The sequence below is a fragment of the Mustela nivalis genome (assembly GCF_964662115.1).
Source record: "Mustela nivalis genome assembly, chromosome: 1".
Taxonomy (NCBI): domain Eukaryota; kingdom Metazoa; phylum Chordata; class Mammalia; order Carnivora; family Mustelidae; genus Mustela; species Mustela nivalis.
This window is the reverse complement of record NC_139020.1, coordinates 93,410,246-93,435,416: the sequence shown is the minus strand read 5'-3', so window position 1 is coordinate 93,435,416 and position 25,171 is coordinate 93,410,246. Positions and strand designations below refer to the sequence as shown.

Sequence of the window (25,171 nt, the reverse complement as noted above, 5' to 3'; positions counted from 1 at the left end):
GTACAGCAATGCATTTTTTCTACCTAAAACAGACGTCTTTTTAATTCATTTTCGATCCTTGGTTATCAGTTGCTGCATTTTTGTTTCTTGGTTTGGACATAGATTACCTATGTGTCACTTTTGTACTCTAAATATGTAAGTATTTATACTGCATACACCTCACTATTTGCCTGTATCCTTATTTATGTTCTCCAGTATGTGTTTCCTTTAGGTCCTTTATCTTTGTGGTTTTTTCTTTAATGGAATGAAATAGAGCATGAAAAGATTTTGAAAATTTCTTTAGCTCTTTGAAACCCTGTGGGTCTGACGTGCTTGGAGGACTCCCTAGCAAGGCAGTATCCAGTCCAGAATTCTACAGGTTTTGATCCTCATACAGTCTACTCTTGCTCTTCTAAGTCTGGCATTTCAGCAGATAAGGTTTTCTTGTCTTTCTTTCTTCCTTTTTTTTTTTTAAGATTTATTTATTTTAGAGAGAGAGCGCACAGGAAGCAGGGGCAGAGAGAGAGATAGAGAGAGAATCTCAAGAAGACTCCCCGCTGAGCACTGAGAGGCAGGGCTGGATCTCACAACCCTGAGATCATGACCTGAGCTGAAATCAAGTCGGCCGCTTAACCAACTCAGCCACTCAGATGCCATACAGTTTTCTTTGTTTTTCATTTTGTTTGTTTGTTTTTCCTCGTTATAGAGGAGTTATATCACATACAGGTTTAACTCAGATACTGACTTTAGAGCTCAACCCCAAAGGGGAAAAAAAGACTGTACTGTACTCTTAGCTGCCTATGGCACTAAAGAGAAGAGCCCAGGGATTCATTCTTAGATTGTGAATATCTCTATCAGCAAACCTGCCTTCTTCCCGGCTCAGAAAGCTCTGGGGTCCTGTGGACACCACTTGCTGGTATAGGAAGTCAGGGTTTATGTTTGTCAGTTAGAATACTCTTGGCTTGGATGAACAGAATGCTCAACCAAGTGTGGCTTCAAGAGTGAGAATTTATTTGTCTCATTTAGTAAGAAAGCCAAAGTTAGGCAGTCCTGAAGTTGGTGAAATGGTCTATTGATTTCAGAGTTCTGGTCTTCCCCTTGGAATTTCAATATGGCTGTCCATATTGGATATGATGTAAAAATCAGATCCACATGCAACATCTGTCCTACTGCTACTTTCCCTGGTGTGTGTGTGTGTGTGTGTGTGTGGCAGAAATCAAAGAGGAAATACTTGCCCATTAATCCCACGTGTGCCTTCTAGTATATCTTATTGTCCAGGATTGGGTCACATCGTGCTCTGGGCCCACAGGAGTCTGGGGAAGCAAGTCTTGTAGAATATTCACAGGGTAGAGTAGGAGTTAGGTTGGGGTTCGAACTGAAGAAAGAAGCTGGAGAATGGCTGTTGGCCAGGCCGTCAGCAGTATCCACATATGTTATGTATCTGTACATGAGAGAAAGCCAGAAGGCTTTTTTTTTTTCCCTTTTTTATGGCTCATGGCTCTTGTTCCCAGGTGAAGTTATATGTGAACTCATAGCAGAACTTTGAATGACCCGCCACCCTGGAGGTGGGTGATGGCATTTGGGCTAAAATTGCCTTTGTTTCCTACGATACAATCGGAACTTTATTTTTTGTTTTAGGTTCTTAAACTCTTGCTTTTGCGGTTTCAGGTTGAGTCCAGAAATCTTCCTGAAACGCCCTGTGGTTGAAGGAAATCGTTGGAGGTTGGACTGCATTCTCAAACGAAAAGCAGTGCGTATTCTAAACATATGCCGATGTAATTTTTAAAATGTTTGTTGTCTCTGAAATGTCTTTCTTTTTCAAAGCCCTTCACACATAAGGACAACATTTTTCTTTAGAGTTTGACCAAAGTAGAATACTTATTTTCAAGTTTTTTTCATTCTGGTTTTTCCCTGTTACTCTAGACTACATAAATATTTTAGCCTAATTCACAGCATGAATTATATTAGGAACTCTAATTTCTGGTTTTTCATCAGTTATGGGCAGTTAATTTTATAGGCAAAAAGAACCCCTGTAACAAGGTTTTATTATTGAATAATAAAGGGTGAAATGAAATGCAGCATTTTATTCTATTCATTATTCTGCCATTTGAGCAAAAGATAAAGTCATGAAGAGAATTATTTCAGTCAGATGGGGCCAAGCTAATGTAGAAGAGCATCGAAGAGGAAGGACATTAAGAATTGGTTGTTGTGGGGCGCCTGGGTGGCTCAGTGGGTTAAGCCGCTGCCTTCGGCTCAGGTCATGATCTCGGGGTCCTGGGATCGAGTCCCGCATCGGGCTCTCTGCTCGGAGGGGAGGCTGCTTCCTCCTCTCTCTCTCTGTCTGCCTCTCTGCCTACTTGTTATCTCTGTCAAATAAATAAATAAAATCTTAAAAAAAAAAAAAAAAAGAATTGGTTGTTGCTTTGGTCCCAGCTTGGGAACAGTTCGTGGTAAAAATGGGAAATTATTTCCTCTCCAGTTGACTGTGTAGATTCTGGGTGAACACTGAGTGTATTGTTTTTGGTCTAAAAGGTCAGTAACTGAAGCAGTATAAGCTCACAAATAACTACTTTACATCCATATTTCTAATGCTTGTTATTATGCAGTTGTCTCCCAACCCTGTTAAACAATAGGTCTGTATTTATTTTTTTTTAAGATTTTATTTATTTATTTGACAGACAGAGATCACAAGTAGGCAGAGAGAGAGAGGAAGGGAAGCAGGCTCCCCGCTGAGCAGAGAGCCCAATGCGGGGCTCGATCCCAGGATCCTGGGATCATGACCTGAACCGAAGGCAGAGGCTTTAACCCACTGAGCCACCCAGGCACCCCTAGATCTGGATTTATTATTAGTCATGTCCAAATTAGGAAGTGCTGGACTTGTTACTGTTTTTTTATATCGTCTTAATCTCTTTTATTTTATCATTAAACATGCTAGCATGATTTGTAGATCCTGGGTAATAGGGGATAGCATTTTTCTGTTTCTCTTAGAACCATGACCCATTTCTTCTTTTCCATTCCACAAATTCCCCTATTCCTTTCCCCACTCACCATCTCCCTTCTTTCAGTGTCCTTTCCCTGGGCCTTTGCTTCAAGATTTCTGAGGGCATCCATAAATACAGTAAGACCTCACTGCAAATATTGGTGGAAAAAACAGCTTTATTTCAGATGCGTGTACTGCTAAACAACATCATTTTTCTGGCAAGTGTAATTTATTGTCTCAATAGCATTCCGGTCACAAGATTGGAAATTCTGGTCCTGAAAAGCATTATTTGCATATCCCTTAAATAATGTTGCATATAGTTACTGAGTGTCTCCTATGAGCCAGGTTCTACATTAATTACTAAAGGTGCCATATGTGTGAATAGGACTCCATCCCTGCCCTTGGAGGGCTTGCTGAAAGACTTGGTTCAGTCCTAGCCTTACCAAACTTATTTCTATATATGGAATGGGCTATAACTTTCTCCATGTTTCTTTGTGTGAAATGGCATCTTTCCCATGCATCTTCAAGATCCCATTTTAGTTCAATTGTTCCAGCCTTGCCTACCAATAGTCAACCATACTAGTAAATCCTCTTTTCAAGGTACCTATGAAACACTTCACCGCTGTAGGTTTCAATCAACATGTATTTGCTGAGTGTCTACTATGTGCAGGGCACTTGGGTTATCGTATGGGGATGTATATAAATAAAAGAGATGATTCCTGACCGGAGAGGGCTTAAAACTCTATCTACACAAGAGTCAAGTGGGTACAGAGGCAGTGCCAAGATTCAAAGGCAGGAGGGAGACCATTGGGTAGCTCTAACTGGGAAGCCCCTCACAATATGAGGCATTTAGGGCATTTAGAATGGGCGAAAAAAGTTTGAAATGACAGGAGGAAGTTTCTAGGTGTAGAAAATGTGGTGAGGAAACATTCTGGAGACAGGGAGTCTGAAAGCTTTGTCAACGACAGTGGAGTGACAAGGTTGATTATAGCTGAGTGTTAGCTTAGGTGGGGTGGCGGGATCAAGTGGGAAAGGCAGTTGCAGCCAGATGTAGAGGCTTGTGAGCCACGACAGTGGTTTGGACTTTATGGAAGAAAGTGGGGAACTATTGGGGAATGGAGCCTGGTAGAGGAGGAATGATCTGATCAAGGTGGTGTGTGAGGAAGGTGAATCTGGCAGGGGGAGAAAGTGGGGAGAACTCAGGCCCAAGGAGCAACATTCTAGGTGACTTGAGTGCGAGGTGCCTAGGGGACATCTGAGTAACTCCAGAAAGCTAGTAAATGCCCCAGCAGGGCTCAGGAAGTAGATACTGCAGGCCTGGCCCTCTATGTCATGTTAGCTCTCCTGTGTTTGCTTTCTCCTTAGGCTACTAGCCACTTTACTTTTCTATCACTAGCCTGGATTGTCTTCGCTTTTTATGGCCCACGAACCCTGGAGAGGTCCTAGGTGAACACTGTGGCCAAGTAAATATTATTGCATGAGAATGGTGCTTCCTTTCAATTTCATCTGCTTCATGAAACTTGAAATTTTTAAATTGTATATAATGATTTTTAAAAAGTTCCTGCGGAAATAGTAATATTATTAAATACACATTTCCTATGGTTCACTTGGCAGAATCGCTCTTCCTTAATCTAGCTACACCATATTATTTTGGTCATAATTTTTACCTCCCTGATCATTCTAAATTGACATTTCCTATTTGTAAACACTGTTTCACATAAATAATTTAGTTTCTGAAACCCACTACCTTCACAAAGTACTGCGTTGAAATAACATTTATTCTTACATTAATGGGTCCTGGAGGTCCACAAGGCTGATTAAAATAAAGACTTTTTTCTTCTATATCATTTTGTAGATTTGGGGGGAGAAATAGTTAAATAAAGACCTTTTCCTTCTATCTCATTGTGTAGATTTGGGGGCAGTGTCTCTGCCTCATAGCAGATACATAGGCAATCATCACTTATAATGGCAGTTTTTAGGGAAGAAATACAATATTTTGTTTCTCTGGTGATAGCCAAGTTGGTATTTTCCCATTTCTTTGGCCTTTTGATAAGCAGTGTTATAATTTAAAATAGTATAAGGCAGCCTTGACTTACAGACTGATTACAGCTCAAGTCAACATCCCAGGTTTCTCATAGGTCTGCACGTTCTGCCCCTGCCTCAAGAGCTAAGTTGCATCATAGTTACGGCAACTGTATTCCTGTATCCAGTGTGTATATTTCAACCCTGGGAACCTATGATTTTGCTAATGGGATCTGCACCAAAAGAATCTTCAAGTGCAGCAACCCAGAGACTTACTGAAAAGGGTTTAGGTCCTCAGGTGGGATTTTGTTGTCAGGCAGTTTCTTTCTGTCCTAGACCAAAAGACACATTCTAGAGCTGCAATTAGTGATCATTAGGAGGGAAAGATGTTTGGGATGGTCAAATGAGACAAATAATCACGTCTTCACCCAGAAAAATCAAACAGGATCTTATCAAAGTGGTGGGCTAGAGGGGCATGTCTGGGAAGGGAAGAATGTGTCTTTAACCTTGAGAACAATGCTTCAAAAAGAAGTGGTTCAAAAAAAGAAAAAAGGCATAGGAGCCTTTGTGCTCTTTCACTGTGCTTACATTTGAGTAATGAGGGTATGATTTTTTTTTTTTTTGTCTTTTACTTTTCATTTTCCCAAACTACTATACTCTCTGCAGAAGTCCTGATAAAATTAGGATTGTCTTGGGGATGTGTAAGTTAGGCTATCTTGAAGCAGTGGACACACTTGGCAGCATTTAGAAAACATTGTGACCGCAGTATCTTGATAAATTAGAGAAAACACTGGCTCAAAAAAAAAGTCTCTTTTGACTTTAACTATAAAAAATTCTCATTTTTTATTGTCATTACATGTATTTTATACATGTAAAGCTCCTAAAAATTCCTCCTGTGTCTAGTACTATGTCTGGTTTACTTGATTCAACACTAATTAGAAAAGTGAACAGAACTTTCATCTTGTAAAATTCGAGTTTCACGAAGTTTATTCTGTGTTTACACCGTGAAGTGTATTCTGCTAATCTTTTGGTTACATGACTTCAGCGGAGTTCAGAAACATGGCATCACAAGTCCACTACAAGCCATCCATTTTTCTGCTTGCCTTATTAATCCTTTGCATTAGTAAAACACTGGATGCTTCAGATGTGTGGTTCTTAAATTACAGAATTAACATCAGTCCCCTTTTCTTTTCTTTTCTTTTCTTTTTTTAAATTTTTTTTCCAGTGTTCCAAGATTCATTGTTTATGCACCACACCCAGTGCTCCATGCAATATGTGCCCTCCTTAATACCCACCACCAGGCTCACCCATCGCCCCTTACACTCCCTCCCCTCTCCCCAAACCCTCCGTTTGTTTCTCAGAGTCCACAGTCTCTCATGGTTTCTGTTCTAGTTTGGCTTCCATTTTACACAAGTATTTCCCATGTTTTGTGTAAGTCTGCACTACTGTGACCTGGCAAATGCCTTCATTGTCCAGAAACATTTTTCCTTTGCCCTTTGTAGTTTAGAGTTTATGATAGGGTTGTAGTACCTTGACCAAAAGAAGAGGAATTTATTGCTTTATGATCAGAGAAATCTTGTCACTAGTTAACCATTTATTATGATATAGATGTAAGTAAATAATTGTAAACCAAATTACCTAAAATGAGCTGTTTTCTTCAATTACTTCCTTATTAGTACTTTGCATATAAGCTAAAAAGACTTGAAAGTCTCTACCCTGTTTCCTTTTTTTTTCTTTAAATTTTATCCTTTGGAGTTAATTTATTTCAAGGAGAAAAGACAAATTATAGAAGAAGATGTCAGGTATTAATAGATGGAGGGTAGTAATGTAATCCATTAGTGTTAACATATCTATTATTTCAAAAATCCATTAGTTATGTAGGTAAATCAAAAACTGTCAGATTTAGGTCAGTTTCTAAACTGCAGCTACTGTCCTTCAAGTATGGTAATTGCATAAGCCTGAGAAGCAGAATTTCATCCATTTAAAACAAATGAACCATGATGAAAGATGTCAGGTGTAACATTTTATAATTTAGGTTGCAGTTTTGGGTTTTAAACTTTATACTGTATCTTTCAATGGGAGGCATTTTTTTAATCACTGGTTTCTAGTGCTGAATCCTAAAGTACTCAGCAGAGTAAATATGAACAGTAAGGGAAAAAAAAATAATGTTCTAGTTTTCATTTAAAGCCCTCTATCAGTGGTTTATTGCAGAGCCCTGAGGGCCAAAACTGTTAGAAGTTAATCAGTTTATTCCTTGCTTACTGTTTCACTTCCTATTTTTTACTCATATTTGTACTTTACACTTGGTTGCAATAATAGTTGCATAGTTATAATCAGTAATAAGCAAGTTCCAAAACTCAGCTGTTAACCAGAAAGAAGATTACATATATATTTTCAATCTATTTTTTTGAGTCAGAATGGGTCTTATAGTACTCAAATTTCATTAATGCAGTTTAGAACATATATTTAGTATATGTTCCTCCAAAAATGTATACACTTTTCGCATTTTACAGAATGTTCATACTTTGAAGTGATGTGTTCTTATAAGGATATAGGGGCCAAAAATGGTTCTTAATATTGGCAGATCATTATTGGGAAACTATATATATATTTGGTTTTATACCCTGCAACCTAAAAATATTAACTCCTATGTTACTTCACATTTTTATAGTGTTGTAAAAGTAACCAGTTCTTCTTATAAATTAGATGTGTTCAACCCAATTGGCTTCTTAAATTAATGGCTCTGATTTCCACTATGAACTATGCCCGTGCTTAATTACTATGGATTGTTAATTTAAATTCTAACTAAATTGTCACTTTAGTTTTATTAGATATGTCACTTGTCACTATAGTTTTATTAGATATGCCTGTATTTCTAATACTTTAGAGGGTACTGTATCATGGGGAAATTCTTGCCTTTATTGGTAGAATATCAAGGGCCTAAGTGTATGTACGTTACCCAGTGTGTGTGCAGTGTGTGTCAGAATGCCTTCAGAGTTGCTGGATATAGATGATGCAAATTCAGATGTTGCAAATTGCACAATACTGAGGATGCAAACCTAAAAAAGTAAAAAGGTCATACAAGACGTGCAGGTAAATGAGATAAGAGTTTCTTGGAGGAGTACACATTCTGAACTGTATGTTGGTGAGGGAACCATGTGACTGGACAGGGAGAGGAGGAAGGACATTTAGGTGTGGGCAGATTCATACAGGCTAAAACCTTATCACTACACAGAACTGTAGGAGAAAATATTAGTTTTTTTTTTTCTTAAGATTTTATTTATTTATTTATTTATTTATTTGAGAGAGAGAGAGCACATGAGCAGGGGAAGGGGCAGAAGGAGAAGCAGACTCCCTGATAAGCAAGGAGCCTGATGTGGCTTGATCTCTGGACCCTGAGATCATGACTTGAGCCAAAGGCAGAGGCTTAACCCACTGAGCCACCCAGGTGCTCCAGGAGTTTGGGTTTTTTTATACTACCAGCTGTTACACATTGTCTTTTTGATAGTTAATATTAATTAAAAAATGTTATGTGTATAGCATGTTAAAAGTTTATCAGGCTCTTCTGATTTAATTTGACCCTCACAACAGTCTTGTCTATCTTCTTTTAAGACCAGGGTCTCAAATTAGATTGATGTTAATTTTGTGCTGTTGTTAAAACTCGGGGATTTTTGGATGTTAGAGAAACTGACTTCCAAAGGAGTCATTTCACAAACAGACATTAATGATGTAATTGTGGATTAAGAGTATGAATCAATATATTTGTTGTTGAAGATAAAGAAATGTTTTTCTATTTAATGGTTTTTAATAAAGAAAAATTCTATTAAATTGCTCCAGAAACATTTAGGGGATATTTACTATAATTTACTGCATCAGAGTTTCATGTCACTACTATTTCAACTAATTGAAGTATAATAAAAACAAACCAAAAACTCTAATCTTGTAACATGAATCCAGCATGTCACTATGCTCAGTGACAAATGTTTGAAAATGTTCAGAGGTATAAGATCATCAGACACTTTCAGTAAGGAGGTTACCATTTCAGCGTTTTGGCTCTAATGAATCGGCTACTGACACTGTCTCCTGGTGTGACAAGTCACAGGAATGAAAGGGAGATAGATTTTTATTTTTGATATTTGTATCTTAAAATACACTTGCGTGTCACCTTCTTGTATTGTATTCTCATTAAATAGTTTCTTATACTTGTTGGTAGAGGAAAGTTTGTAATGCGCGGGAAGGAAAAAGAGAAAGAAAATCCTCACTGACTTCCAGAAGCTCTCATTCCTCCCTCTGTTTTCCCCCTTGACAGCAACAGGGAGTGAGAATTTTTGTGATGCTTTACAAAGAGGTGGAGCTTGCTCTTGGGATCAACAGTGAATACAGCAAGAGAACTTTGATGCGTCTACACCCCAACATAAAGGTATTAGGTTCATCCTTCTAACAGTACTTCTTCTCTGTGATTCTGTAGTTTTTTAGATGTGTTTTGCTTGGAGTAGTGTTATCTGTAGAGTTCTCTAATGGATAGTTTGAATAAATAGCATCGTATCCTTTTTAGAAATAAAATACTCTGCTTTCTTGTACATCTGCTATTGATGGAGTCAGCAGAGTTCACATTTCCGACCCTGATCATTTAGCCAAGAACACACCTTTTAGAATTGTTTCAGGGTTCAGAAGCTCTGTCAAAGTCCCGTGCTCCTCATTAAGATTGTCCTGGAACCTCTTACATGTGATCTCCTTGTGACACCCCTTCAGTGCTGGTAGCAACAGAGAGCTCCTCTAGGATTTAAGAAGCTTTTTCTTAATAGCAACTTCTATAAAAAACTAATAAAGTAAATAAATACAGGAAGCAGCTTTAAAAAAAGCTATTCAATATTTACCGAAGATTTAAAGCCTATCTGTAGTTATTCCTCAGTCTTTGAGATCTAGCAAAGCAATGAATTAATAAATCTCCAGCAGGCTTAAAATACATAACAATTATATATTTAATTTGGTTCCAAAAAAGGTGTCCCATGTAAATAGTAATCAAAAGAGAGCAGGGGTGGCTATACTAATAGCAGATGAAATTGACTTGAAGTAGAAAAAGCTTATAGTAGACAAGGAAGGATGTCCTATATTAATAAAAGTTTCAGTGCAGCAATTATAACATGTACCTACCTAGTAATGACCATCAAAATAGGTAAAGCAAATATTGATAGAATTGAAGACAGAATTGACAGCTCTACAATAATAGTTGGACACTTTCCTATCCTACTCCCAATAATGTTGAGATTCCACATACAGTGGAATATATTTCAGTCTCAAAAAGGGAGGGAATTCTGACATATGCTAAAATATAGATGAACCTTGGGGACATTATTCTACACGAAATAAGCCAGTCACAAAGAGGCAAATATTTATGATTCTATTGATACTTATGTAAGTCAAAGTTGTAGAGACAGAGAGTAGAATGGTGTTTCCCAGGGGTTGCAGGAAGGAGGGAATGGGGGAGTTATGGTTCAATGGGTATAGAGTTTCAGTTTTGCAAAATGAAGAGTTCTGGAGATAGTGGGGATGACTGAACAAAATGAATGTACTTACTGCCATTGTACTGTACATTGAAAAATGGTCAATATGGTAATTTTATGTTATGTATATTTTACCACACACAAAAGAAGTAGGTTACTAAAAAAATAAGTAGTCTCCAAAGGTTTTGGAATGTTTCTACTTAAAGATACACAAAAATACGTCAGTCTGGGATCATTTAGAAAGAATTCTGTTTGAAAGCAGGAGGTTAATAACGTCACAAAATATCTTTCAAATCAAGAGCTGTCGAAGTATGTATATTCCTGTATCCATATGCTTGCCATTTTACCTCAATGGCTGCCAAAATGTCAATATACCTATTAAAAATTTTGTCAGAGATAGATGTTGCTTAAACACTTTCAGAGTTTTTTAAATAATAGCAGGTATAACGGAACTCTATAACATAGAAAAAAGAAACAGCTATTGTGTTGAGCTGACTTTTACTGAACCATGTGGCCAAATTTCTAGCTAAATGGCAGCAAAATGTGGTATGGGGTGGGACTGGTTGAGAGGCTTAAAAAGTAACTAGGAGTCTTCTTCTAAATATTGAGAATGAAATTAGAACTTTGGTGTCTACATAGAACATTTTGGTATTTGAGTTATAGAAAATGCTATTCAGGGGAGCATGCCAAAAATAACAAGTCAGGAAACAACAGATGTTGACAAAGATGCAGATAAAGGGGACCCCTCTTACACTGTTGTGGGATGCAAACTGGGGCAGCCACTGGAACACAGTATGGAGGTTCCCCAAAGAGTTAAAAATAGAACTACCCTGTGACCCAGCAACTGCACTACTAGGTGTTTATCCAAAGGATACAAAAATAGTGATCTGAAGGAGCACATGCACCCCAATGTTGATAGCAGCAGTGTTCACAATAGCCAAACTATGGAAAGAACCCAAATTTCTGTCGACTGATGAATAGATCTAGAATAACACACACACACACACACACACACACACACGAAGGAATATTACTCAGCCATCAAAAAGAATGAAGTCTTGCCATTTGCAATGACGGGGATGGAACTAGAGGGTATTATGCTAAGCAAAATAAGTCAGAAAGACAAATACCATAGGATTTCATTCATATGGGATTTAAGAAACAAAACAGGTGAACACAGGAAGGGAAAAAAAGGATAAAAATAAAGAGGGAGGCAAACCATAAGAGTCTCTTAACTCTAGGGAACAAACTGGGGGTTGATGGAGGGGAGGTGGGTGAGGGAATGGGGTAAATGGGGTGATGGGCATTGAGGAGGGCGCTTGTTGTAATGCGCCTTGGGTGTTAATAGCAAGTGATGAATAACTAAATTCTACCCCTGAAACTGATACTACATTATGTGTTAACTAACTTGAATTTTAAAAAACTCTTGGAAGAAAATGAAAGAGAGAAAGAAAGAAAGGAAGGGAGGGAGAAAGAAAGGAAGAAAAAAAAAGCGTTATTCAGGGGAGAAAACAGATCTATGTTATTTTACCATGAAGGAAAAGTGCATTACATGTGGGTTTTTCTTTTCCCTCCCAAGGTGATGAGACACCCAGATCATGTGTCCTCCAGTGTATATCTGTGGGCTCATCATGAGAAACTTGTTATCATTGACCAGTCAGTGGCCTTTGTGGGTGGGATCGACCTGGCCTATGGCAGATGGGATGACAACGAACACAGACTCACGGACGTGGGCAGTGTGAAGCGTGTCACTGTAGGACCATCTCTGGGTTCCCTCACAGTAAGTAAATTTCACCTTTATGGAACTGCATAAACGGGACACGATTTATACAAGTAAGCATCATTAGCATGACTGACTGGTTCAGTGAGGAGTGGCCTTTTCTGGATGGACAGATCTGGTTTGAAATACCACCCAGCAAGTCTGTAACCTTGCATCTCTTAATCTCAGTCTCTTCCCTTGTAAGAGAGAAGAGATCCAATAGTGCATTTGCTAGCTCACAGTCAGCATCTTTGTTTCCCATTTAAACGATTCATTTCCTATTTGGAAGAAAAATTCATAATCAAAAATACGCATCAGTTGGGCTTTAAGTTAAATAAGCAGTCTTATTACAAATGCCAAGGCTTTTGAAATCTTCCTTCTTAAAGACATGCAAATAGAGGCAAGGTCAGTCTGGAGTCACAGGAGGGACTTCTTTCTGAATATGGGAAGTTAATAACTTCTCAAAGTACCTTTCAAACCAAGAGCTGCCAAAACATCCATCTGCCTATAACCATATGCAGCACTTACTGTTTCAACTCGAACCATTGCCAAAATATCAATACACTTATTAAAAATTTTGATGGGCTCCATCTTATTTTACTGCTGGATATCATGGCAACTTTTCTGGAAAAAAAAAAAAGAGAGAGAGAGAGAGAGAATTAGTGAATAAGTAGCCAGGAAAACAATTGGCAGAAAAAGCACTACTTAACATTTATCAGAGGCAGAAGTTCAGACGCTCAACAGTGAATATAACTTGTGTGATTAATTGTGTTTGAGATACAAAGGTTAGCTGGTATGAAATTTCAAGAATTCGGTCTACTGAAGGAGGAACTACTATGGCACGCCAGGTCTCTCTTGGCGAGTGTTGTCTCTCTTGGCGAGTGTTGAAACAGCTCGGAAGAATTCTCCACTGCCTTACCCACTACTGTGTGTCTGATAGAGAGCCTTCCTCTGGTGTGAACTTGACACCTCAGCTGGAATGACGGGATCATGTGGCCCCGAATGTTACACAGTGTCTTTTTTTTCCCCCAATAATTTCCTCAGGCTGAAACAACAGAGTCCATGGAATCCTTGAGCCTCAAAGATAAAAATAAATCTAGTAAAAATCCGCCCACCCTGAAGAGTGTTGATGATATGGATTCAAAACTGAAAGGAATAGGAAAGTCCAGAAAGTTCTCTAAATTTAGCCTCTACAGGCAGCTGTACAAGCACCACCTGCACAACACGGACAGCATCAGCAGCGTTGACAGCGCCTCCAGTAAGTCTTGGTCTTTGCTACAATGTGTCTTGATGACAATTTGTCCTTCCACAGCTGGATACGGTGTACCAGTCTTTAAAACCTGTCTCTCCAGAATGGAGTCATAGGGGCTCTGTCACCCTGTTTATTCAGTATCCTTGCCATTTTGTGGCTTTGTTGGCCTCACTGGAGAACTGATTGATTATTTAATTCACAGAAGGAGTCATAACAACCACAATTCATATTTCTGATGGTAGCCAAATGACTCGGTGTTTCTAAAAAAACGCCAAGTTATAAAGAAAAAGGAAAAGTATTAGGCGTCCTTCACTTTTCAGAGAAGAAATCTCCTTTCTCTTCCTATCCAGAAATATGTGAAGCTTTTATCTTCAGACATTAGATTTCCTACATCTGGTCAATGGGCTCTTCCTTTCACATCTGCCTTAAATTTCGGCAGTTTTCTGTTGCACAGAATTTGTGACTGATTTTATAGCCTTGTCTCATTTTAAAAATGACGGAGCCTGCGTTTCGGTTTAGAAAACTTGATGTATATATATTTCTTTGTAAAAAAGAAAAAAAAAAGAAATTTTGGCTTTCTCCAGGTTATTGTAATCACTGTAGAAGTCGTCAGAATTTAATCCATGGTTTAAAACCCCACCTGAAACTCTTTCGCTCTTCCAGTAAGTCTGAGCAGGGGCTCGCTAGACCTGACGTGGGTAAGTGATGTGTGAGGCGGCTGAACGTCCTCCGGCGTCCGCTTTCGCTGCATGAGCAGAGCGTGTGTGTTTCTGGACTGGCTTTCTGTTTGCACCGCATCCACACCACACGTGTTACTAGAAATTGTAATCTGATAAGCTTTTGCAAGAATGAAGTATTTGAATAAGTTAATCAGGGCCCAAAATGCCGAGGTGGGGATGAAGAGGGATTTGGCAACAGATCACATAAAGGGATAAGTTACAATGGTGACCACAGTAAAATCATAAACCGGTTTATTGTGTGCTGACTGCCTATGATGCCGCTGAGCACTGGTGGTACTTGGTAGTACTAGTGTTATCGCCCTTTTCACAGACGAGGAAACTCAGGGTCAGGGATGATAAGCAGCTTGCACAATAGTGTTCCAGTTTATCAGCCTCCCAGAGCTCATAATTCAGATTTGTGATTTAGCAAAAATGCAGATTACTGCATTCCAAGCATGTGGCTAAAGTCCAAGGTCATGGTTCTTGTGTGCTATTGAGAAGACTGAAGTAGAGCCCAGTTTCTGTGGCTGGGTACTTGTGGACCCTGGAGTTTCTTAGGGGCTCTGAGAGGAATTCTGAGGAGGTGGGCCCTGGACCCTCCCAGTGCTATGGGTACTTGCTTCAAGCAGAGAAATTCTGCTTCCGTATATATGGTGAAGTTCCATGAGAATTTGTGTTGGGGCGAAAAAAAATAAGGGTCTGCTATTAAAGGAGTTTAAAGAGCACAACTCTACATTTAAACTGTGTAATGACTTAAACTTACATTGTCTCATAGGACTTGAAACCCGAATTAAACGTAGAGTCACTCTTCATGAGAAACTGAAACTAATACTTGAGTTAATAACTTCCTTTCCTGAGGCTATAAAGTGCTAGTTTCTTTGCAATGTCAGTTTCACTTGGGCACAAAAGACCTTGATGGGGCATTTGGGTGGCATGGTTGGTTAAGTGTCTCATTGTTGCTTTCAGCTCAGATCATGATCTCTGTGGTCAATGGATCAAGCCCCACATTGAGCCCAGGGTAGCTCAATACTAGCAGTGTGTGTGGTGATCGTTTAAGAATTTTTGTTCTGCTGGGACATTGGGTGGCTCAGTCCTTAAGCGTCTGTTTTTGGCTCCAGGTCATGATCCCAGGATCCCTGCTCAGTGGGAGTCTGCTTCTCCCTCTGCCTCTGCTGCTCCTCCTGCTTGTGCTCTCTCTCTGTCAAGTAAATAAATAAAATCTTTAAAAAAACAAAACAAAAACCAAAACCTGTGCTCTTCAAATACTGATTGCCTACTGACTACTGAGAGCTACACCAAGCGGTGAAAGAACACTGTCCAGCCCTGAGGGGTTTACCACCTGATGGGGAGCTTTCTTACTTCTTACAGGGTCTTGACACTGAGTCAGAGGCCCCAGGGCATGTGGCCACTGATGGTTCTACAGCGCCTCCAGTGGCTGCCTCCCCCTACAGGGATCTGGGAGGTATCTGTAGGGCAGGTACCAGCTCACGTAGCTCTGGAAGGACGTGAAGCTGAGGCTGAGAGGGAGGGGAGATCATTTCAGACCGAAGGAATAGTGTGCCAGCTGCACGAACACGTAACAGACTACGTCTGTCAAAATCCTATGAGAAATGTGGTGTGCCTGGCTTTGGGAAGAAAAGGCTCAGAAAGGCAGGTTGGCACCCGTTTGGGAAGAGCCTTCTGTGCACATGCAGCTTTTAGGATTCGACTCCCTATAGGCAGCAGGTGGTCTTAAAATGCTTTTAAGCCAGCAGTCTGCAGTTTAGAAAGACAGTGCTGGGACGTGTGGTGGCAGGGGAAGGTGGGTGGTGGGGGCGGGGAGAGTCCGGTAGTCTCACTGACGCGTGCTACCATGTATGCATTCAACGAATTGTTTTACATCCAGTGTCTTGTTTGTTTTGTGCCTCTTGTGTGCCGCGCTGCATTTGTGATTTGTAGCTCCGGTTGTCTTCCTGCTCAGTTGTCTTTGTGGTCAGCATGCCCCATGAATGTACAAACTGTTTAAGACAAAGTATTCACCCTGAAGTCAAATGGTCCCAGCAGAGCTCTTTGTGAAACATTGTAGCGGATGGCTGCTTTTGCGCCTATGTGATCGTAAATTCTGTGTGTTGTTGTGATATTTTTTAATGGATGTCATTTATGATGTTGGGAATGTAGAATGTTAGAGCCCAAAGATTTTAGGTGCCATCTAGGCCAAATTCTTCCTTTTATGTGTAAAGAATTTCTGACCCCAGAAAATGAATCTCAATGTCACCAAGCTTGACAATTCCAGGGCTGGAACAGGGACTGCCTGCGAATTTGAGGATTTTGCTTTTGAGATGCGCAAGACAAGAATTACCTATTGGGTGTGCACCATATTGGTTGCCGAGGGCCAAGGGCGTGATTTCTCCATGGCCTCTGCCTTTCATGTTTCTCGGCCTGACCTGGCTTTACTGCTTTTTCATCGACGCTCCCAGTGAGTTTTTTATTCACAGTTAATGCTGTGGTCCATTCTTTGGTCATTTGGTAGATGCAGAGAAGAATGTTGAATTTCATTGTCCAGCAATGAGCCTGGTTACAGGCCTGCCTACCCACTGATGACAGACTTGTGTGCAGTGTGAAACCCTGCCAGCCCACAGCCTCAGACTGGAGAAACACATGCTGCCCTAGTTCTGAGCCTTAAGAGAACAGTCCAGAAGTCCCTAGGTGTTTAATGAGCGAGAGGGGAGCCTCCCCCACCCCTCTTCAGGGCCCACCTGAACACAGTCTCTGTTGCCTTCCAGACACCAGCTCCATCCGCAGTTTGCAGACAGGCATGGGAGAGCTGCACGGGGAAACCAGGTTCTGGCATGGAAAGGACTACTGCAATTTTGTCTTCAAAGACTGGGTTCAACTGGATAAACCTTTTGCTGGTGAGTGCCACGATAGCAGGTGACTGCTTATATTTTGTCTTTTACTCGTCAGCATCTGAGCAAGTACGCATTGTGGGATAGAGTGCCCTTTGTTCTGCTTTGTTTTGTTTTGAACATTTGGTAAAACTTCGCAGACTATGGTTCGGTCGTACACCGAAGGACTTTTCCTTGTAGTTACAACAAGAAAAGAGCATGAGATGTAGCTTACTGTGTGAAACCTCCAGGTTTCATCTAGGCATATTTTGGGGGTAACAATCTATAATTCTGCAAGAGCTGGTGTCCTCCCTTTGATCATCTCCTTTTCTGCGTATCATCTTCATCTTCCAGCATGAAAACGGCACATTTTCAGATTATCACTGTGCTGGTTGATTGAAGAGAAGCTAGAGATGGGGCTGTATACATAGCCTGAGGTTATTTCAGCACAGAAATATAATATCAAGTCCACAACCTTAGATCATTTACACCAACTCACACCTTGCCTGGCTTAGTGATTAGATTATCTCCTACGAAGTGAAATGGACACATCCTGTGGGAGGTCCGTGGGGGCCTGTGCTCTTCAGTGTGTATCTATGTTTTCCTTGGCTATAGAGGTGTTGTCCCACCCAAGCCCAGTGTGAGAGGCACAGTGAATGTTACCATGTTTGCTTTGCCGTATCATGGTCGGGTTGGTGCTGGAATCAGAGGGCTCCATCCCCAGCCCAGCAGTTAGTGACAATCCATGCCTGGGGCCCCTGGGCAGATTTCATTGACAGATACTCCACGCCCCGGATGCCTTGGCATGACATTGGCTCTGCAGTCCATGGAAAGGCGGCTCGGGACGTGGCCCGTCACTTCATCCAGCGCTGGAACTTCACAAAGGTATGTGGATTGTTTTATCATGATTCTGTCCACATAAAGAGAGAGAGCCTGGAAGAGGAGAAACTTCTAGAGGATTGGCAAGAAGATGCTGTGATAGCCCATCCGCTCTCGAGTGCCTGCTTGCCAGAGCACAGGGAGATAGATGGCACTTTTGGGGCCTTGTTGTGATCCTTTTCACATTTTGGGTACTCAGTGTTGTTGATCAAGCATCTGGTTCGGGCTGGTGGGTCAGCTGGAGGGCTGTTGTAGGGGGGCAGGGACCTTGTTTAGATGGGAGAGCTCGAGCTTTGAAGTCCTTTCTGTCCTGGCATTACGCTGGGTTCATACTGGGCCAGGCCTCTGGGAGGCGGCTCTGAGTGAGGGGAGCAGTATGCGAAGAAAGGGCCAGTTCCCTTTTCTTCAGACTGTTTTATGCCTTCATTACATACAGGAAGAACTTAAGTACCTACCTTCCAGGTGTCATTCAGGTTCCCTCTCATTTACTATAAATTATGACAAGGCATTAGTCTCCTTGATAATTTGGGAAGAAATTGTTTTATCAACAACGGAGAATCTCATCTGATCTTTCATTTACGTAAGCTTTTATTTACACAAACCTTACAACTTTTTAGAAATAATGGAAATATTTTTTAAAGACTTTTTAATTTATTTTAGAGAGTGGTGGGGGAGGGCCAAAGGGAGAGGGAGAGAGAATCTCAAGCAGAGTCCCCACTGATCATGGAGTCTGAGAAATAATGGAAATATTTTCAACAAAAGTTAAGGGAGCATGAATGAATAAATGAAGGAGTATTACTTTTTAACCTACTAGTATCTGTGGTTGGTGTTGGGATTTCCGATGCCTTTATAAAGACTCTATTGCTGGCAGGATAAATTGGTAAACCCCGAAAGCTTTTAAAAAACTATACAAGCTTTAGCTCAGAAAATCTTTTTTGGGTATTTAAATTAAAGTAATCTGGGGATGCCTGGGTGATTCATTGGTTAAGCATCTGCCTTTGATGCAGATCATGATTCCAGGGTCCTGGGATTGAGTCCCACGTTGGGCTCCCTGGTCAGTGGGGAGTCTGCTTCTCCCTCTGCCTGCTGCTCCCCCTGCTTATGCTGTCTCTCTCTCTCTGGCAAATAAAGAAATGAAATCTAAAAAAAAGAAATCTGATAAGTAATTTATTTTGATATTTCTTCTAATCTGAAAAAATAGGAAAAACTGAAATGCACATTAATAGGAATTTAGTTAACAAACTATCATTCTGTGCCATTTTCTTAGGAAGTTTTAAAAATAGGATATATGGTGCTATATTGCTATGACAAGATATCTACAACATAGTAAGAAATCAGTTACAAAACAAATACCATTTTTGCCATTATATAGCTCTATAACTCTAGATTACATATAAGCTTTCTTTAAAAATATGAAAAGAATCAATGAAACAAGATGGGATTGGGAGGGAGACAAACCATAAGTGACTCTTAATCTCACAAAACAAACTGAGGGTTGCTGGGGGGAGGGGGTTTGGGAGAAGGGGGGGTGGGGTTATGGACATTGGGGAGGGTATGTGCTTTGGTGAGTGCTGTGAAGTGTGTAAACCTGGCGATTCACAGACCTGTACCCCTGGGGATAAAAATATATGTTTATAAAAAATTTAAAAAAATAAATTAAAAAAAGAAATATGAAAAGATACATGCCCACTACAAAAGGTTAAAAAAAAGGGCCGGAGGGGAGGAGTTCTCTGCCTCTGGAAAACAGAAAGAGCACAAAAATAATCTATTGAAACACTCCACTGTGAGCGGTTTTTCTTTTTCTTATTCAAATGACTCTGAATTTCTTTTATAACCACAAAGTAGCAAGGAATGGAGCTGTTTTCTCACATGGGTCTTTTCTTTTTCTACCTTTCTGTATTTTAGATTATGAAGTCAAAATATCGATCCCTTTCTTATCCTTTCCTGCTTCCCAAATCTCAAACAACAGCGCATGAGTTGAAATACCAAGTGCCTGGGTCCGTCCATGCCAATGTACAGGTAAGGCTGGCTTTTTTTTTTTTTTTCACTGAATGCTAATGGGTAAAATTACTCTTCTTGGATTAAGTGCCTAGTACACTGGTTTCAGATTTTTCAATGAGGATGACGCCAAAGCAAATCTGAAGAGACCTTTTAAATTTAATTTTATATTTCCTATTTAAAGTGTATTCCATTTATCCTCTTTTTAGAACTCTTTTATAAATATAACAGATGCACTGTTTTACTTCCTTAACACGTGTTACCTCTATCACTCGTCTCTAATTCTACGCTGTAGTGTATTCACCATTATCTTTACGTGTACACCTTTTATTTCACCTGTATTGTCAATTTCTTCAGCCACACACTCATCTCTTTTATGCCTCTGTTCCTCCCACTAGCGTCTTACACTTATCCTAGAGTCCGTGATGGATAATCTTCTTAACTGAGTCGCTTTATAACTGAAATATAAAACAGTCATTGTTAAGAAGCCTTTCCCTTATGAGAGGGTCTCACAGAAAGCATGTATATTCTTAATCTGTATAATCTTTCATGCATAAATTGTAAAAACATCAAACGCTCAAGAAATTTATATTCCTATCTTTTTGCCTTTTTAAAAAAAATTTGGTTTTATTTTTTTTTTTTTACTACATTTGATACTATCACTGATAGGTTGCAGAATGAGTCCACAGAGGGTTCATCAGTTTGGAGTAGCCCGTCTACACTTAAAAAATACTTTTTAAAGTTTCTTTGTCCTCCATTCATAACAGCTCCAAAGGGTCTGGTATTAGTTTCCTCAAAAATGTATTAAGTTTACATGTAAGTTAAGAATCCTTATGTATGTCCCAAGGATTCCAGTGAATGCGTTCATAATTGGAAAATGTGTAAATAAATAAATATTCTTAGGAAAGGCCAGTCAAGGAAAAGGCTTGTCCTTTAATTCCTTCTGAAGTCACCCTAGCAACATGATAACACACAGTGAAGCAGGGACGGATTTCGGGGAAGCACCAGGAATGTGGCTGAAACTTCATATCTAAGAAGCTAGTTATAGTTCAATCTAATTTTAGTTCCTAATTAACCAAATGCCTTTTAGAGGCTCTTTTAATAGAATATGGAATTTGCTTAATAGATCCCACAATTTTACCACGTCCAGTCAAAGCATCTCAAATTACATGTGGGAAAATTGAGACCCGCTGGGGCTATGAGACTTGTCCAGGGTCACTGGCTGGTTGTAGGTAGGGGTGGAGTTAAAATCCTGCCCTTGTCGGCTGTTACCACCACTCTCACGTATCTTGAGATCATCAGGGGCAGAACTAGGATGGGCCATCTTTGACATTGCCTTTTGTTCAAGGTCATCACTATCAGCATCAAAAGTATTAGGTGAGAGCAACTGAGTGGCTCAGTTGGTTAAGCATCTGACTCTTGATTTTTGCCTCAGGTCATGATCTCAGGTTGTGGTATCAGCCCCGCATTGGGTGTGGGGCCTGCTTAAAAATCTCCCTCTCTCTCTGCCCCTCCCCAACCCCACCCCTTAAAAAAAAAAAAAAAAGGATTCTTTAAGTAAAGATCTGGCAGTCTGCTACTAATACAGATTTATATAATCTGGACATGGATTGTAGTGACTATGATTACGTAAATGAAATCCCTAAATCAGTTACTTTGTACTATATAAAAGTAGAGGTATTTGTAGCTAAGAAATCAAAAGACATTTCAGGCCACAGATCAGCTGAGAGAACAATCAAAGAGATAGACCGCTTGAGAGAAATACCTATAGCAAATACTGAGTGAGCCCAGGCTACAGGAGACAATTAATTCAAACTTAGAGGCACAGATATATATATGTTCATATGTAAGTTAATGAATATTTTATGAACCCATTTAATGTTATTCTACTCTTGCTGTAAGATAACACAGGAGCCTTCATGTTAAGAAAACAAGAGAATTTAATTTAGGATTTGAGATGGCATTAAAATTTATTCAGTGATCAACTTATTGAAGTTAGCAGATGTGAATGAAGCATCTGTTGAAAAGGAATTTCTGGGAATTCTATTTTTGTGATCAGCCAACAAAATTGTATGTTGACGTTTCACATAGATCTTCTCTTACCTACTGTTGGACCCTGTTTTATTCCCTCTCACCCAGTCCCCTGGCACGGTACATAGATCTCTGCGCGTACACTCTATCGAATGACTCCCGAGTCCCCTTCTCTGCATCACTGACCCGTGGGGCTGGATCCGGGGTTTCCCGGATACGCTTCTATGTCCGTCCTCCATGTGCTGGGGTGGCCTGGACTCCAGAAGCTCTAGGGCCAGTTGATTTGAAAGGAGGTCTACCAAGACTTACTCATTAAATCATTTATTTAGTCAGCATGTTTATTAAGTGCTATCTGTTTGCACAGTGAAGTCATCCATGCATACTTGCGGTTGAGGAAGAAGACAAAAATTCCCTGCCTCAGGACGCCTTGGTGGCTCAGTCCGTTAGCGGCTGCCTTCGGCCTTCCGCTCATGTTATGATCCCAGCGCGTTTGGAATGAGCCCGGCGTTGGGCTCCCTGCTTAGGAGGGAGCCTGCTTCTCCCTGTCCTCCCCACTCCTGCTCTCTGTTGCTATTTCTGTCTCTCAGATTAAATAAATCTTTAAGAAAAAAAAAAGTTCTGTGCCTCTGGAAGCCTTGGTTAGCTGGGAGAGGGAAAGCTGTGACGTTGAACTATTCAGTTCACAAAGCTAGGTGTGGTCCAGGACTAACCGCTAGCCTGAAAGTGGGGGCCCCAGCACGCTGGGAGGGTCTGGCAGTGAGGACGGGAGAACTGGGCGTCTCCTGTAAGCAATGAGCCTGCCCGCTCTGGGGATGGTAGATCAACTCCCACAGACCATTTGCTCTTGACGTGCTGGCAGGTAAAGCTGAGAGAGAGGCTCAAGGCCCAACTGGGGATGCCCCCGAGTGCCAGCCTGGGTAATCTGGACCTGATCCTTGAAGGCATTCATGAACTTTGGACTTTTTTTTTTTTTTTCCCTATCCAGGAAGAATTAGGATATAGGAATGCTTTATGAAAATTAACCCAGATCAGAGTTTACAGACCTGGTTTTACCTGTGAAATGCTAACAGCTATGCCACCAAAAATATTTCTGTGGACAGAGAAGTTTTGGCAGATTATCTAAACACAGGATTCCTTAGTGCCTTTGTTACGCCGGTGGGTATCATGGAGTTGCTAAGAAGGAATGTGCTATGAGGATCTTCCCAGCTGAACGGCTGGAGGAGCTCTCATTTGTCATGTGTCTGTTTCCATCTCTCTGAACAGACACACTTGGGGACCTAAAGTTTATACATACCAAGAACTTAGACTAGAAAGAGAGTAAAAGCAAGGACACCTGTAAGGAGGCTGCGGCTGTAATTCTAGCACAAAGTTTGCATTTGTAAATTAGTATTCTTTTTCTTGAAGAGGACTCCCCCACAATTTAAGCAGTGTCACTGGTAGCCAGAAGATGTTTTTCAGAACTGCCAAAATAACTCCAGTTGTGAAAGCAGCGGGCACAGCCAGGCAGTGCCAACTTTTTGAAGTCCGGAAAGTCTGAGAGGACCAGAAACTGAAAAAGAAAAGAAACCAGCCTGCTTCATTTCTCCTTTTCCGTAAAGTTCTGACCAGTGTTGTTTCACCGTGTGTTATTTACTGGCTTTCCACTTTATTCGTCTTGTTCTAGACATTATTATTTTCAGGTCATGAGTGAATAGAGCTTAGAGGCCCAAAGCTATAATCTAGCTGAATCCTTGGTTTTTCAGAGAATCTGGAAGGGAGCCGGGGGATGGGACCCAGTGCGCTGTAGGTAACTTGATCTTTAGAAAGTTTAGTGTCTTCTAATACTTTTAGGCCCTTTCCTCTCTCAGCTATCATGTGGCAATAGCCAAATAACTCTTACATACTCTCGGTTGAGAAATTTGATGCTACTTAACAAAGTTCTTTCTTAGGTTTATTCTTTTTTTTTTTTTTCCTAGGTTTACTCTTTTAAAAAAATTTTTAGCATAATTTTTTTACAGTTTATGGCTTGTAACATAATTTAGAGCCCATAAGCTTTAATTAACTTAAAAGAAGCAAGGGGATGTAGCAAGGGGAAGAAGTAGATTCTAGAGTCAAGAGTGTTCAAATCCCAGCTTTGCTACATACTAGCTGTGCAGCCTTGAAAAATTACATCTCCATATGCATTTCTTTCATCAGTAAAACAGATCATAACAGTATCTGCCTCATAGTGTTGGTGGGGAGAGCTAAATTAATCCGTGCCAACAGCCCTTGGATTATGTCAGTATTAGCTTCAGTTCTCAAGCTTTCCCGAGTGTTTTCAAGAGTTTGGAACAAAGCAGTGGACATTTTTGTTGATGGGTCACAAGGGTAATTCTGGATCCAAAAATCTTTATGCTATATATTTATTGAAAAGGAGAGAAAGAACATTTGACATAATAAAGTAGATAGTCTGTAAGATTCATGTTCTTTTATTTGCAAAAAGGAACCCAATGATGTAATTCTTTTAACACAAAAACATTGGGTCCAGTCGTCCTTGGTAATCCCATACCAGCTGTGATGCACAGCGGTCGCAGAAGGCTTGTCACCAGCAGCTAGGGTGACTGGTGAGGGAGAACAGAGCCAGGGCAGGGAGAACAGAGGCTGCCCCCACCAACACGAATTTCTGCTCCTAAAAAAAAGGTCATCTGAACCTGAAAGCTGACTTCAGCAACTTCCGCAGACACTTAAAATATTCTTGGGTGTTTCGCCTCGGAGCTGGGCATTCTAAGAAGCCTGCCAAGAACATTTAGAGGAGACAAAGCAGGGTAAAGGCTTGGGGCCCAAGGGTAGAGGAAAGATGGCTCTGAAACCACTCATGCACAGACAGTAAGTAAAAGAACTTGCTTTCTCCCGAAAAAGAACAATCCGGATGTCCAAGGGCTATCATGGTTATCAAGACAGAGGACACTCAGCAGGTCTATTAAGGTAAAAGACAATGCCTGATGCCAAATAGCATCAATACAGACTCAGTATCGGGAACAATTCTCTTGATTAAATCGGGCAGCTTATTGTAGAAAAGTCAACCCTTAGACCGTCATTGTTGAGAAGTCCTGCCAAATGGAGGGAAATGATTCTGCTGGACTTATGTCTTTGATCTCTCTGTTAAAAAAAAAAAATTTTTTTTTTGAACAGAAAAGAAACTATACAGGTCAGTGTGAATGACATC

At 40.4% G+C, this 25,171-nt stretch overlaps 1 protein-coding gene across 5 annotated transcripts in view; it reads left to right on the top strand.

The window, feature by feature from the left end:
- PLD1 (phospholipase D1) overlaps window positions 1-25,171 on the top strand; it is a 198,841-nt gene that overhangs the window by 121,258 nt on the left and 52,412 nt on the right. For 4 of the 5 annotated variants that reach the window (XR_014300073.1, XM_082688746.1, XM_082688748.1 and 1 more), the window contains 8 exons: window positions 1,648-1,729; window positions 9,291-9,401; window positions 12,065-12,265; window positions 13,289-13,502; window positions 14,081-14,194; window positions 16,978-17,106; window positions 17,846-17,964; window positions 19,864-19,977. Coding sequence is in view for 4 of the 5 variants with exons in the window: in XM_082688746.1 (XP_082544872.1) it covers window positions 1,648-1,729; window positions 9,291-9,401; window positions 12,065-12,265; window positions 13,289-13,502; window positions 14,081-14,194; window positions 16,978-17,106; window positions 17,846-17,964; window positions 19,864-19,977 (1,084 nt within the window). In the remaining variant the exon portion in view is untranslated. The remainder of the gene's footprint in view (window positions 1-1,647; window positions 1,730-9,290; window positions 9,402-12,064; window positions 12,266-13,288; window positions 13,503-14,080; window positions 14,195-16,977; window positions 17,107-17,845; window positions 17,965-19,863; window positions 19,978-25,171) is intronic. The other variant, XM_082688747.1, reaches the window with a different exon arrangement.